The 16,733-nt window shown below is 37.6% G+C and overlaps 1 protein-coding gene across 1 annotated transcript in view; it reads left to right on the top strand.

The window, feature by feature from the left end:
• The window catches only part of LOC101175057 (solute carrier family 23 member 2-like), a 65,340-nt gene that overhangs the window by 19,485 nt on the left and 29,122 nt on the right, over positions 1-16,733 (top strand). Inside the window, exons 6-7 of the mRNA XM_004086272.4 lie at positions 3,772-3,889; positions 10,501-10,657. Of these exons, the coding sequence (XP_004086320.2) occupies positions 3,772-3,889; positions 10,501-10,657 (275 nt within the window). The remainder of the gene's footprint in view (positions 1-3,771; positions 3,890-10,500; positions 10,658-16,733) is intronic.

The raw sequence follows: 16,733 nt of genomic DNA, 5'->3' as shown, positions 1-16,733 counted from the left end.
GACCTTTTTAAATAATAATACTGAAATCTTTGCTGGCAAAAAATCCCTGCGTCTGCACACGGTCATCATGTCATAGCACTCTTCAAAGCCCTTCTAATAAAAGTAAGAGGGTATAAAATGATGCCAAGATAATATTACCCACATATTTCACGTGTAGCCTGGAAATAATGCAAGTTTATAAATAAACTGGTTTCAGTACCAGATGTTTAGATGAACGACGACAACATCAGCAAACCCTTAGGTGGAGCCAGATAAGCTTTTTCTTTGTTGTTTCCCTCTTTATTGCAATGCAAGAGGCTGGTTAGATAATTACAAGTTGAGGCAGGTGTGTTAGAAGATTGCAACAAATGTCAATGGTAGAGTATGAGGAAGACTTTTTTTAACTTTGTGGTCAGTTGAAGTCTGACCCCAGTGCTGGGCAATGGGTCTGCAACCTGAGGCTTCAAGCTTTTTATCCCTCTATTGTGGCCCTTTGGCTTTGAAGAATCATGCCAACTATTTGAATAAAGGATTTCTTAGCTAAGCTTTGTCATTTACTTTTTTGTTTTGTTTAAGATGAGGAGATATTTTATGAGTTAAAATTAACTATTTTTCATTATCACTGACAATACACTAACTCAAGAGGCATTTACCTTTCCTCAAAAATGCATAGAAGATTATTAAGCAAGTAAGTAAAGTCCTATCTATGGTACAGTCATCTATATGAAGAACACTTTAAATTTCATTTTCTATATTGGTGTTCAGAAACAAATTTCTTTAAGTATAATTGTAAATCTTCTGCTGCAGGATCTTATTTGACACAGGATGCATTTTATTTTGAAAGGAACTGGCATGTGCCGCTGTCAAAAGTTAAATAATCGAACATAACACTGTTTTGAATCAATTGTTGTACATTTTTTAAAACTTCATTTCATTATTTAATAGCCATGAAAATATAAATACATGTGAATTGCATTTTTCTTAACAGTTAAGTGGGACTTTGGGTTCCCATACAAATGGCTCTTGTAGCATTACAGGTTGCAGTTCTCTGAACTAGACAAACAAATAAAAAATAAAAAAGTATTTAGCAAAATATAATGGTGAATCACAAAATAGTTGGAAGATGAGTCGCCTAATCAAAACTGGCAGGACTAGTTGGTAGATTTTGTGACTGCCCATTTTTTTCCCCTTGTTTTAGGGAATGCTACAACCGGAAAAGTTTGATTCCTCTTGGCAGTTCGGTTTGCTACAGTTCCTGGTTACCTCCTGTGTGAAAGTAAACCAAATTAAATAAAGCAATCAAATGTATCGGCATTTCCAGCCCATTTACATCAACATTGGAGAATTAGCAACCTGAGCCTCTTCTTTAAAGGTCCTCAGAAGATTTCAGGGGCTACATCTCTGTTCAGCCCGTTCCTTAGATATTCTTTTTTTTTTATTTAGTTTTTACTGGACATGATTATTTTCATAGTGACTTTAGAGTGCTCATAAATGCATGTCCATGGCAGATACTACTGTAACTTTCTGTTCCATAAACTGTTTTATCGACGGTCACCTGAGCCTCATTCCAGACCATGTTCATGAAATCTTTCTTCATTTATTCTGTCGCCATCTCCATATAATGCACGCTAACCTCATTAGTCTAAGTAATCCCTGTGGTTTTTAAAAGGTCCAGTACATCCACCTCCTAATGCCACACATGGAGGGTAATCACTCATCTATCCTTTGAGCCTTAGTCTTGGCATCCCCTCCCCCTGTTAACCACTTCTCTAGAGAAGATGTCAGCAAGTTCATGAGCAGGAGTCAGTAGAGGTAGTAGAACTCTCCTACAGCATTTTACAGTGGGTGTTTTGGAGGATCGATGTGGATGTTTTTTTGTTTTTTTTTAAATCACGATTTCATTTTTTCACATCCTTCACAACAGGCTTTTGAAACACTCAAGCTACAACTTTTTTTTTTTTATCTCATTAGCAATCCAACTGTGTTATATCTGTTGACCGGTCGAACATCTCTTTCAAAAGATTAAAGTCTTTACTTATTGAACATATGAGCGGGTTTAGTTGTTTAAACGGCAGATCAAATGGGTCTATGTGTTCAAATAAAGTAGATTAGACATCTAAAGCATTACAATGCACCCAGTATGCAGAAAAGGAAGGAGACCGTCTCACACAGAAAAGACAGTATTTTTACACTTTATCATGTCCTCCATAAACATACATGAATTATAGTCTTTTTTTTTCTTTTCCAAACATCCAACTAGATCTTTAGAAATATTTTTCTACTGGTTTATATGTCTTGGACTAAATTGTAAATGCGTAGTTTGTGTAACTTGAAAGCATTGACGTTAGGAAGGAAGAAATTCTGAGCCAGGCGTTTCTTGTTATCCTCTGAGCAGTGATTTCATATGCAGCTACAGTATTTCTCAAACAGCATGCAATGGAATTCGACAGATGGGTTTAATTATTTTTTTCCGCTTTCATCACACTAAACACGTGACTGTTATGAACCCATAAACATGTCCAGTTTTTTGCATTTTAGGCACACATGCTGTGTAAAATGTCATGTTGTTAGTCATTCTGACTCCTGGTCTGTAACTGTCACAGTAGATCTAAGTATAAAACCGGACCGGCCTTTTGGGTTACAACAAGGCTCTTTTGACAACTGATATTTTGTCTGTAGCTGACAGGCTTTATTTCAGAAAATTATATATGATGTGGACTTAACCATATAAATCAATAACAATGGGTGAGGGCGTAAAAAAACGTGTCTAATTGATCATGTATGTAAAAACAAAAATAGATTAAATAATTATGCCAAATCATGCTTTAGAAATAAATTATATGCATTAAGTCTCAATTACAAATAGTTTTCATTATTTCTTAAAATACATTTTAAATACCCGTTCTAATCATCTTTTGACATATTTAAAAAGATTTTACACATTTAAAAGAATATGTAATCAATGGAGCTTTCTTATTTTATTTTGTCACTGCATCATTTTCTATTAGGTAGGACCTAAGAACCAATTTTTTTCATAGACATTGAAGGTAAAATGAAGTCACTTTTCACCATTTCTAATAGTAAGACATCACAGAATATGTTTTGTTCCATTGTTACTATTCCATTATAAATTCTGTTAAATAAACTAAGCGGGCAGCAAGAAAAACGACCTATAGCATCATTTACAACATAGTACATAAAGAAAAATATATGTAGAACTTGAGGTGCATTTAAAAAATACATAATTTGACATGGAAATGTAATATCAATTCATTAAATGGAAAAAATCACTATTTAAAAAAAAAAGTGATTCATTGAGTTTATGTTGATACAAATAAATCACATTAAAAACTGTCAAAGCAAGAAGGCCCTGTTTCACTTCCCTACTAAGTTTTTTTGTTTGGGGTTTGCAACTTCTCCAATATGCGTGTTAATCCGGAATTAAAGATGGATCAACATGTTAATTTTAATTATTAAAGTTCCACATTTATTACATTGCAATTACTATATTCTTTTTCCTGACCAAACATTGTTTTTGGTTAAACTTGAAGAGGCAAAATTGTTCCTCAGTTGAATCAAGGTAAATTCAAAATGGAGTTGAATTGTGAACTTTGGTTGTAATACTTTGCATAAAATATTATGATACTTCCAAACCCAGTGAAGTGAAGCCGAGTCTTTCTTTAATTGAAGTTGAAATGTCTTTAACTTTGATCTTTGTGGATCTGTAGTTGTTTGCTTTTTTTTTCCCGGAAGAGCCTGTGTGTCTAATTTCTTTTTTCTTGTTTTTGACAGCACGGTGTGTCTGATCCTCTTATTCTCCCAGTATCTCAGCAAAGTAAACGTCCCAATGATTGCTTATAAGGAGAAGAAGTGGAAAGTTTTCCAGTACCCACTCTTCAAGCTCTTCTCTGTGAGTTATCAAAATGACCAAGCTCTACTTTCTTCTTTTGTTTGCAAATCATGCAAAGGTATCATTCGTATTAATATCTGAAATTGATCACAGTTCTTAATTTTGTTTTTTTTGTTGGGAGCCTCCTCTTTTGTGAGAAAACACTACTGTTGCAATAGAGATCATGCAGTCTTACATCTAAACACAATAATAGGATACTTAAGTAAACATAATTGTTTTTCTTGAGATTCTGAACAAGAGAAAAAAAAATGTTGGTGGTATGTGGGTTGCAGGGACACACACACAAACTTGCACACACATTTAAATAACAAGGTCCATGGATCAAGACCAGGCAGACAACGGAGAAACCAAGGCATCACAAGACCTTAAAAACCCTACCAGACAGAGATGGCGAGGGAGTCTACCACGAAAATGATGGAAAACAAGAGGTCAGCAAGCACAAACAAAGGTCAAGTCCAGAGACTTACTTTGAACCTCTAATAGTCCCAAAAGAGGAATACCATTGCCTCAAAGTCTCGATCACCCCCCTGCTGTCATGTGACCCCAGAATATTTGGTTAAAATATTTCCAAACACATCCAGATGAATTAACATAGGGATGTAGTGATTCATTGTTATGATTTAATTCATATTATTTGTGGTTGCCAATCTGATTCATGATCCGATTTGATCCGATTCACTGACCTAGAATGGATCCAGAACATCTTTATCCAAAACTTCAACCAGTGTGACTCAGAGAAATACCTGAACAGTGCAGGTGACATTTTCAGATTCCTTTTATTTCTTCCAGATCATCAAGTATAAATGAAAAATGTGTCCAAACAAACAAGTAAACTAGAATGAATGTCAAATCCATTCACATGTTAGTTTCCTAAAGTTCAGCCCACTGTTGTTTTTCCACATCCAAAGAATCCAAAGGGAACTTTCTTAGAACATTCTAGACACTGGATGGTCACATGACTTTGCTAAATTAATAAGTGTTTCCACACGTTGGACTGGAATGATGGACTGATCCATTTTTGTGTCTGCTGTGATGCACTTGGTTGTTTTTCCGTTATAGTAAAACAAACCTACAGTGTCATAATTCAAATGGAAATTGCCAATATCAATATCATTGATTTGTGCTATCTTAGATGACCCCACCCTTCCATTGACGTGTTCTCCCTACCATGACAAAGGTGGATAAAGGTGGAAAGATTTCATGTAATCCATGGAAACCAGTGAAGATCACAAATCATTAAAGGTTCAGAGCACTGTCTAGTGGGTCTAGATGACCCAACTCTCAACGTTAAAGTGCCTAGGATAGCACAAGGGTTACAGAAAATAAGGTGTAACTTCAGGTGCATTTAAAAAATACATTATTTGATACTGAATTAATATGTCCTTTAAAAATACAATATCAATTCATTAAATTAACAAATCACAATTTTGAAGTAATCTCTTGAGTTCATGTTCCTTTAGGAAATGAGGGATTAACAAATTAGTACATTTAATAAATGTTGTTTTTTTCCCAGTAAAAATAATGTATATATTGTAAAATACAATGATGTTTTCTAAAAATGGACCAGTTAGGAGGTTATTCAACATTTTACCAACAGGTAAGGATATTTAAGAAAAGAATTGCTAGAACTGCTGGAGAGGGCCCCGTATTGTTGTTCGCCTTGGACCCCCAAACTGCTAAATCCGCCACTGCCCAGATGGCAGATCTTGCTATAAATTACAGGGGAGTTTTGAGTTTGATAGGCTGTTGTGGCAAAAGCAGAACTGAGCCAAATAACAAAGCTGAGATTTTACTGACAGTGTTCAAAGCCTTGTGTGTTGACAGGAACAGACGGCAGAGACAAACAGCTAAAGTAATCTTTCTGTCAAAGTTGTCTTGGCTCGGTATCAAGGATGGGGTGAAAAGTTCAGTCTCCTGGGAGAGGCTCAGTAGATTTGCTGCTCCTTTGTGCAGGAATAAGTTGAAGCATTTGAAGATACTTTTGTTCATCTACCACTGCAAATTTAGAAATACAATCTTAGCTGAGTCCTAGATTGGTAACATTTTGATGCAGCTTAGGCATCGCCACTATCACTTCTTCAGTGTCTTTACTTTTGACAGCAATGTAAACAGTCAGCACCCATGAATGGAAAATAGTTACTGGTCATCTGTTAATCATAGACTTGTAGTTATACACTCAGCTTTGATGCCACTTAATGCATAGGCAGAGTGTGAGAGTACATGGACTAGATAGACTAGACAGTGACGTGCGGTCAGGTGAGGCAAGTGAGGCACAGCCTCATTTGTCATAATTGTGATAAAATAGAAAAAGGTAAATTAAGTAAACAGTATTTTCCACTGATGTGTAAAATATATTTTTCAGTCAACTTAACACGTTTTCCACAGTTTCTGAGGTCAAAATCGCCAAATTTGAGTGTTGCGCGATCACAGACGGAGCTCATGTGTCATGTCTGACGACAGGACTCAATCATGTCTGACGACAGGACTCAATGTTAACAGAGACGTGCGCTGAAAACACTGCTGTAGGCCCGCAGAAAAGGCTTTACCAGCAGGGGGCAGACGTGAGCCGACAGCTGCTTTGTAGCTACACTGGTGCTGTAGAAACAGACTAAGAACATCTTTCTCCATTGAGAGGGAGAAACTCAAATAAAATACAGGAAAATCAGGAAGACTTTCCAACAGATCATAGAGCTTTTTGTGGAGAAGGATTGGCGCACGGACTCAAAAAGTAAGGCCAATCATGTTTTGTTTTTTAAAAATATCATGGGAGTAAGTGGAAAAAAATGTAAGTAAAATCATTTATTTTATTTTCATGATCATTTTCACAGACAAAATTTGATAAAACGGATTAAAGCACCAGAATTTGAAGTTGGAAAAATGCCAGAAATAGTTACTGAGGGTCAAATGTGTGCTGAACACATCTGTATACTTTGATATGTCTACATTACATATGAATAATTTGTACAAAGGAAGAGTGTTCTATCCATGTCTGTAAAATTTGCTTTAATTTGTCATGTCTTTTATTCAGTACTTAAATCTGTCATGCACATCACTATGGATATGTTTCTTAAGCTTGGAGTCATCCATCCATCAATCTTCTACCAACCCAGCTATTGTTGGGCAAAGGCAGGGCACACCCTGAATGGGTTGCTAGTTTTTTGCAGGGCCACACACTCACATCCACATCTAGGGACAATTTAGTTAACTTACGAAGCATATTTTTGGACTGTGGGAGGAATCTGTAGTGCCTGAAGAAAACCACGCATGCACAAGAAGACCATGAAAATTCCACAGTTAGGATTTCAACCAGGGCCTTCTCACTGTTATGTTAGAGTGCTAACCGCTATTGCATACATTGAATCAGATTTCTGCCTTCACTTGTGGCAAGAAGTTGAGCGGTCGACCTGTGACCAGAGGTCATGGGTTCTGTTTTGGCCCATTTTGGAAGTTTACTTGGGCTAGACACTACATCCCACATTGGTTTTGGTAGTCCGGCTGGAACATTGCATGACAGGTCTGTTCATGGGTGAATAGCAATGTGACTGTAATTAGAGCTGGGTCTCACCAATAAAAGCCAGAATCGATTTTATTCAATTCACCAGAGCCTGGATTGATCCAAACAATGATTTTTTACAATATGAGTCGATTTTGAATTTACACAGTTTACACATTTAGAAATATTTGTGTAGAAATACAACAATGATCAATATATGTTTTGAGGATACTCCTATTAATCTGATACAGTTCACATACACAGTGTAAAAAGTAGAAACTCCAACAAAAATGCGCAGATCATTCTGTTCTGCCTCTCTTGGAAGGCGTTTCAGTTTGGCCACTAGGTGGAGCTGGTGCTATAGCATTACACTTTATTCCAGAAGATTCGAGCAAAATACTTGTTTCCGTAAAGAGTTTGGAAAATTCATGCCTGTGAGGATATAAAGCTTTTCGTTTAGTCAGCAATGTATGTTTTGGTCAAACAAGCGTCAAACTAGCGTTAGCATTTCCCATTAGTAAAATGGGAAATTCCATTATACAATAGCATCATGGTAGTGGGCTTTGGCTTTACTGCTGCTATGTGTCATGTCACCAGAAGAGGAAAGGCGTAAATGATCAATGGCTACTTTTGTGGATCGATTCATGATTTATTAACCTTGAATCGATTTAGTTTGATTAATAGATTTTATCAACCCAGCCCTAATTGTAATGCGCCTTGGGTTTTGATGAAAATAGAAAAGTGTTAGATAAGAATACACCATTTACCATTCATTTATTTAGTTACCCAGGGCTCTGGACAGGAGTAAATGTATAGTTCGCACTGCCACACTTTTTTAGTATTATTGATCTAGGTGCCTGAATTAATCCTTTTTACTAATGAGACACTTTCAATAATATTTGAAGTAAAGCCTTTTCAGATTCTCCCATTATTTTCTATTTTTCCCTCTACTAATTGGTAATGAGTTACAGAAGTTCTGTTCTAAAAATAACCTGCAATAAACAAAATCTGCAAAATAGTCAACTTAATTTTGTACAATATTTTATGTTTTTTAAAGCTGCAAAACACTCTACTATACACTTTATGTACTTTTCACAGACAAACATGAACATTTTTAAATGTATATCTCTTGTTTAAACGCTTACAGTTTTAACTATCATAAATATATAAGTACAATATTATAGAATGAAAATAAAGATCTAATGCCAATCAAAACATTATGTAAATTTGGCAAGTTGGACACATTCTGTAGAGGAGACACGGCACAGAAGAGGTTGATGGTAATGGTCTACGGCCAATCAGGACGCAGAACACAATGTCCTACAAAAACTAAGCAAAGCCTGTAAAATCGGACAAAAAATAAATCAGGAAAACAGCAAGAACGTGAAAGGTGAACCACGTCATATCGAAGGACCACTGTTAATACTTGTAAGTAATTGAAGAAGCTCAGATGAGCAACTTAGCAATGAATTAGACAACAGATTTACTTTTCATCCAAACTGTTGTGCACAACAAGGACCCCTCACCAATCCGACCTTTATTTGAACCTAAGACAGCAGTTTTCAGCACACAGTTTTACAAACAGATGTCTTGCAAAGGAATGCTTAAATCTTCGAACCACCGAAGCATATGTATATTATTGAATGTAAATTATATTAAAAACTTTTTGCTGGTTCTTCTTTTAATCTTCTTTTGTAAATTGTGTGTGATGGTCTGTTGTGAGTTGTTGCATGTCTGAAAGTCTCGGAGAAGGGATCCCGTCTCTGGTTTTAATGAAGCTGTGACACACTTCGGACTGGAATGTGGAACAAGGCCTGTTTCTGCATATCTGCATCTGTTCTTGAATGACACATGCAAATACAGCTTTTTGATCAATGCACACCACATATTTCAGCCACAGAAAGCTAGACGTAGGTGAAATGCAGTCGTAGAAGATAAAAGCCTAAAGAAATGTATAAGAGATCAAACAGAATCTCAGGGGAATGCATGATCTTTGGCTTTTTTAACGAGAAATGATTTATTCGGACAAATTAGGTTTTTCTGAATCAAGTAATTTTCTGATCATAGCTCTTGAATGTGTTTCATTTGCTGTGTTTCATTTTACATTTCTTTTTGTAAGTTCCACATCTTACCCAGCCTAACTGCCCGTAGCTACATTACAAACTTCAAAGCCATGAAACAACTGAAGTCATGGCTTCATTACATCAAAAGGAATGTATCCGTACACCAAGAAGGTGTGTTCTATATTATTCAGACAAATGCCTAATTATGCTTTTAACCAATTTGCCAAAGCCAAATATATAATAACAAACCAAAAAAACCACCAGACCTTTTGATGCTAACAAAAGAGCATGTTTTTTTGTTTGCTTTTCAACACAAGCTATCATTTTGCCACAGAAAATATGCAGTGTTGTAATTTATGATGCAAGGAAAAGAGGCCAAGTGAAAACCAACACAGCTCAGTTGGTTGACAAAATCTTGTAAACTCCTGTTTATTACCATGCAAATCAAATGGATGGAAAATTAAAGTCATACTTTGCTGCAGGGTTTTATTTTGATTTTCTTCTACTTAATTCCAACCATTTTGTAACTCTTAAACAAAAAATATATATTCCTGTTTACTGCTTTCCCTATAAAGCACATTTAGGTTTACATTCTGCTGCCCTTTGGCACGTTGCTCTTAAACACATGCTTAGTCATTGCAACTTAAAAGCAGTGCAGCAAATGAGAGTGCACCTAAAATGTAGAAGGAACCAGAGGTGTGGAATCATAAACATCTTTAAACATTTAGGCTGTTAAAAGATGTGGGAATTTCTTTGAAGGAGCATGTGCTTCAGATGAATCTCACCCGCTGTGTGACTGCAGGCAGCGGCGTGTGATTTATTGGTTTCTCTCACTTTTCATGAAAAGTTGATAAGTGACAGGAAATGTTGGCTCTTTAAACTGCATGAGGCTCGGAATGTGTGTGCTCCGTTCATTATTAAATATCTTTAATGTTTATTTTCTTTAGCAAAAGCATCGTTTAGGTACTGCTAAAAAAAATTCAAGGCTGGTTAGCATCATTCATACAGCTTCAGTGAAAGTGTAATGAAATGGTTTGTGTTATTTGAAATTCTAGGCTTTGTTCGGGATGTGTGGCAGCTGGCTGGTCTGCTTCTTGCTGACCGTCTTTGACGTTTTGCCTTCAAAGTCTGATCAGTACGGCTTTGCAGCAAGGACTGATATTAGCATGGATGCTGTGACGAACTCCCCCTGGATTAACGTGCCATACCCGGGTAAGTGTGGAGAACTGACAAAAACAAAAGTTGAAGTTCACAGAGAATGTTTTTGATTTTTTAGTGAATAATCTATTACAATTTTTATGAAATGGTTTCAATGATTTTAAAGGTAGGATCAAAAAATGACAAACATAAAATGAAAATTTGAATTTATGTTAAAGACTTATTCGAATGAAAAAAGGGCTTGGTGTTTTTAACATGTTATTGTGGCAGATTTGTCATGATGGCGGACATATATAAAGACAACTAAGATTAAAGCTAGGTAAACGAAACAGTTGCAATTGTGAATCAAGAGTAATTGAAAAAATTCCTTATTAAAATTCTTGTAGTTGTTACTTACAAACTACAGTCGGCAGGCCGCAAGCTTCCTGCTCCGCTCCATTCTGATCATCTGCCTGCAGACAAATAGATCTACGTATGTCATTGTTTAGGGCGACAGTGGCTCAGGTGGTTGAGCGGGTTGTCCAATGATCGAAGGGTTGGTGGTTCGATCCCCGCTCCCACCAGCCAAAATGTCGTTGTGTCCTTGGGCAAGACACTTCACCCTCCTTGCCTCCAGTGTGGCTCCACTGGTGTGTGAATGCGCATGAATGATCCCGGTGATGGTCAGAGGGGCCGTAGGCGTGAACTGGCAGCCACGCCTCTGTCAGTCTGCCCCAGGGCAGCTGTGGCTACAACAGTAGCTACCATCACCAAGTATGGATGAGGAGTGAATGAATAATGGACACAATGTAAGCACTTTGGGTGTCTTGAAAAGCGCAGATAAATCCAATCCATTATTATTATTATTATTCCTCCACTAAGCTGGAATCTGGATGTACACTGTAAGGCTGGATAGCTCCAATAATGCCAGCCATTTTTGTTGCACCTATAATGTTAGGTTTGGGGTGTGAAGGGCTGTAGGCTAAAGGAATACCGTTTAAAAAAAGGGATCATTAGAAATGAGTGCAGGCTTTCTCCGCTCCAGCGGTCCCGCCCACAACTCTGAGGTGTATTTCTACTAAACTCCTGTCATAGAGGATTTTTTCATTTTCATTCACAGGTTTATTAATTTGGGCCAAAAACGGCATAAGCAGAATTAAAAGTCCCCTGGCAAAAATAGATTTAAAGATGCCTGGAGTGGGACTTTAAAAAGACAAAGTGAAAAACTGAAAAAAAATTAAAGCAATTTAACTCTCTCTGGGAAGAAAACTTGGGGGAAAAAAATCTAATAGTGCAAATATTATAAATGACAAAGATGGAATGGGTTTGTTTAATTATTTTTCAAAAGATATACAGCAATTTACTTTATACTGTAAAAAAAAAACTAATGCTGAAATCTGTCTTTACCGTAAAGGCTTTGGGTTTCCTTTTTTTCTCTTCCACAAATATTAAGCATGTGTGCTAAGTAATATATACGCTTTTGAAAATTCTTAAAAGTTACACAAGGGGCTTGAAGGATTCTGCTGGTGTTCTGATTCAAAGGCATCAGCTTTGTGTCCTTATTTACCCATCATCTGAGATCCATGGTTGTATGTATGTAGGGGTGTGACGATAACTGCATCACCGCGGTGATGACTCGTCACCGCACGTTCCTTTTTTTTTTTTAAAGTTCTGCATATGGTGTGTGATTTGAACTATAACAAAGACATTCATCTTTGCTAATAATTTACTTTTTCCGTGAGTCCTATTTTCAAACTTCAAGGGCTTCTGGGGAAAAAAGCTCGCATCCTCCTGCGCTAGGGAGGGACAGTCCATTATACATATTATGGGGGACTTTTTTGTGTGTGATTTTAATTAACTGCTTGCCATGTTTCAGTACTTGTAATGTTTACAGATAATGTTAAATTTAATACACACAAACAGGGGCATAAAAGACAATAGCGTAATTAAAACAGTTGGAGTTAGTTATATTTTAATTGCAAGTATGCCTACCCGTAGCTTCATTGATGGTTCATAGGCAATATAACCTATGGCGGCGCTTGAGAAAAATGGCCACGAATTTAGTGTCTAAACCAAATACTGTGTCTGCTATTTGGGCACACTTTGGCTTTGAGGCAGATGACAAGGCACAGCCGGTGAATTTGGACAAGGAAGTGTTGAACCTTTCCTGCGCTGACTTTTCTCTTCCTGACCGTGGTCGGAAAGACACAGGGGAGATCCCCTGTTCGGACCCTCAGAACCTGTGTGAACCAGATGTGAGATGGTATTACATAAATGACAATGCATTTTCTATTTTTCTTAATCTTGTCTTTTGGATGAACCAATAGCTCCCTGAGATTTTTTTGCGGTTTAACTGGGATGCTGACGTGATGTTTTTTCAAGGCCCTTTGGAAGCGTTCTGTTACTCCTCTGAAGTATGGCAAAGTGACCATTCCTTTGTTTTCTGTCTTCTTTGTCCGTTTCTTCCCTGTTTCCTTGTATTCGTTGCACCACTACGCAATGAAATTGCAGGCATCCTCAAAACCGCAAAGTTACCACCAAGCATCATAACCAGAAAAAAAATGGCAGCCGTCCACAATTTGAAAAACAATAGTGAAATCACCATATTACCAGAGCCACAGTCATCCTGGACACAGAGCAATACGAACAGCAAATGAAAGAGATGCTTGAAGACCAGAACACCTATGAGGTCCTGAAAAAAGACCCCACAGAAGCAAAGAAGAAAAAACTCAAGATTATAGTGAAACAGCTACAGGAAAAAAATAAATCACCAATAAACCACCTCATACCGACAGCCAGCATCATCCCCCGGATCAATGGCACACCAAAAATACACAAACCTGGAGCACCACTAAGGCCCATAATAGACAGCATTGAATCAGTAACATACAACCTATCCAAATTCATTGCCGATATATTGAAAATCCTCCTAGGAACACAGATTGCCATTTTGAAAATGCAAAACAGCTGGCAGAAGAACTCAAAACATAAAGATGGAAGCAAACGAAATATTAATTTCAAACAATGTAGTATGACTATTCACTCGGAATCCTGTAGAAGCCACACTACAAATAGTGCAGGAGCGGTTAACAGCAGACAAATCTCTAAGGAATCTCACGATTAACGACATTGCACTACTACTCCGTTTAATTACCACATCCACCTATTTCTAATCCTGCAACACAATCTATATACAAAAGGAAGGCTTTCCCATGGGTGACCCACTATCAGCGACAATGTGCAGCTTCTTCATGGAAGACCTGGAAAAGAAAGCAATAACATCAGCACCGGAGCACTGGCTCAATGGAAACGCGACGTTGATGACATTCTGAAGAAAATCAAATCTGGGCACACACAGGAGATCACAGACCAGCTGAACACCATGGACAATGTGGGACAAATCAAATTCACACATGAAGAGGAAAAAGACAATTCCATCAATTTTCTGGATATAGACATCACGCATACAGAAAATAGGGACATAAAAATAAAAGTGCATAGGAAACCAACTCACACAGACCAATATCTATTATGGACATTGGAACACCCTACCACTCACAAAATATCCGTAGAACTTTATTTGGCCTCGCAGAACTGGTACCGTATGTGGAGGACAAAAAAGAAGAACAGAAACATATACAAAATGCACTAACCAGGTGTCAGTATTCTTAATGGGCCATAAAAAAGGGACAAAAACAGGTGGAGCAGAGGAAAAACAAGGAAACAGGGAAGAAACGGACAAAGAAGACAGAAAACAAAGGAATGGTCACATTGCCATACATCAGAGGAGTAACAGAAGGCATCCAAAGGGCCATGAAAAACCTTCATCACAAGAAAAACAGAACATCAAAAAGAATGCAAAAAGGAAACAAAGAAAATACTAACAGTAGCAAGATGATAACAGGCAGTTCAAGAAAATATAAAATCAGCCGTAACGGACCACTGCAAGCAAGAAAACCACATCATGGACGGGGAAAAGGCCAAAGTCCTCCGCACTGAAGACAACAGACACCGCAGATGGATCATGGAGGCGGTGGAGATACGAAAGCAAGCCCACACTTCCATGAACCGAGATGAGGGGGCCTTCCTGCTCTCCTATACCTGGAGCAACATCCTCCAGCAGCAAACTGACATCAAGGGGCGGAGTCCCTGATGACAACTCTGACAAAGGCGGAAGTGATTCCGCCAAAACATGTCAGGTGTGTGAAAAAACACAAACCGTGTCTGAGATAAAATAACCCAAGAAGTCATGTAAACACACTGTTCGGAAAACTCTTACTTATGTCTTACTCGAATCAAAATTTCCTTCTGATCGATATAGGTGGGTTATGCCGATTGTTGATACAACCGTGGTGCCTACAAACAATTTATTCCGATAGTGGGTCACTACTGCAGCGGCTTTTACGTAATGCATAGACGGTGTGGCGCTCCAAAGGAGGCTTTGGAGCGCAAACAGGACGGCTGTCTGCCCCGCGCAAGCGAACCATGTCCCTGAGAACAGCAACCGGACTTGTAGCTTTGTGTTTATGGCAGGGAAGGGTGCTTTGTTACGGTTTGCGCTCTGGAGGATGCTTCAGACCGCTGTCCGTCCGGCTGCTCTGCGTGAGTGAGCTGCAGGACTCAGGAGAACCGTTTTTCCCAGAAGAAACTGTAACTCCGAGCAGAGGAGTGGCTGGAGACGGTGTGTGAGCTGGCGAAGGCAACTTTTGAATGCAGAAATGCTGCTCCGCACAGTCCTGAAAAACAATGTAAACAATCATGTGAATTCATGTTTCCAATCATGTCCAGACAAAATAAAAGCTGATGTAATTCCCACATATTTACATGCAGCCAAGATGCACATTTTTGGCATTACCCGTATGAATTTTAAGTTCATCCATGGCTAAAAGTTGTTAGCACGTATTAGCCTAATCCTAACCCTTCTTCCGGTTCCGTTTCGCCAAGGATAAAGCACTGGCCGCACATATCACATATAAATTATGAGGGAATACGCACTTAATAATAATCATAACAATAATAAAATCACGTTTGGAAGATGATCTCGCTCTAGCTTTGCTTGTTTACAACAGAACTCTTCTTCTAGGGTTGTTTCTGGTGTTTTGGAAAGTTCTCAGCATGTCAAAATGTGTTATTCCGATCAAAAGTGTGGCGTATGTAAACATTTGTTACAATCTGATATATTTTTCTGTGCCCATATTAACACTTATCTTTGATCCGATCAAAGATATTTTGCACATGGAACTGCAGCAACTGATTGTGTTTATGTTACTGTTATGATTAATATAAATAATAAATAGTTAAAAAAAATTAACATTTTTGTATCAACAAAACATCAAAATATTTTTTTTAAACATGAAAGAATTTTCTACTTTCAACAAAGTTTTACATGATTTATTTTAAGATCAAATACACCCCCTTTGTCACATGGGATTAACTCAATGCAGCAAATGTAGTTATAACTAGTGTAATGTCAACAGTAATTAAAAAAATACAAAAAAAAAGTTGATTTCATCAACTGTGGTTGATGACACTATTATTTCCATATTTCTCCGCTTGGAGGGATAAAGGTTAGCGGTGAAGGTACTCTTAAAAACCTTGAATTTGCAGGTACATAGTGATAAGACCAGCAGTTCCCCGCAGGCAGTCAGTGTAACAAGTGAGTCAAAAGCATCTGCCACATTCACCTAAGAACTTCATATGCTTTTACTGTGACAGCTGGGATGAATTAACCATATCAGAACATTACCACATGCTACAAAATAAAATCTCAGCGTGAAATTTGGATCTTTTCAGATGTTTGTTTAACAGATGAAGTAAAGTCAGCATGGCAAGAAGAGTTCTGGCAGCTTTCACAGATCCCTCTGGTATAGGCAATAAATATATCTTTGATGTAGAACAAATAATCGAAATTTGTGTGTTTGATCCTGAGGGTGGATGACTGAAGCCTTTCCGCCAAAGATAAAAGTGGATAATTAAGTAACTGTGGGTAACTCTTCAATCAGAAAAGATTCTGACTGCATTGGAAATACAACAATAAAACTAGCAAATAGTTTTTAGATTCCCATGGATTAAAAACCAAAAGCAGGTTCAAGATAAGAATTGATATGTGTTGCATATAATCGCAAAGCTGAGTTTCTCAGCTTCGAAATCC

This window comes from Oryzias latipes, chromosome 6, assembly GCF_002234675.1.
Source record: "Oryzias latipes chromosome 6, ASM223467v1".
Lineage (NCBI taxonomy): Eukaryota > Metazoa > Chordata > Actinopteri > Beloniformes > Adrianichthyidae > Oryzias > Oryzias latipes.
This window is presented reverse-complemented; position numbering and strand designations above follow the sequence as displayed.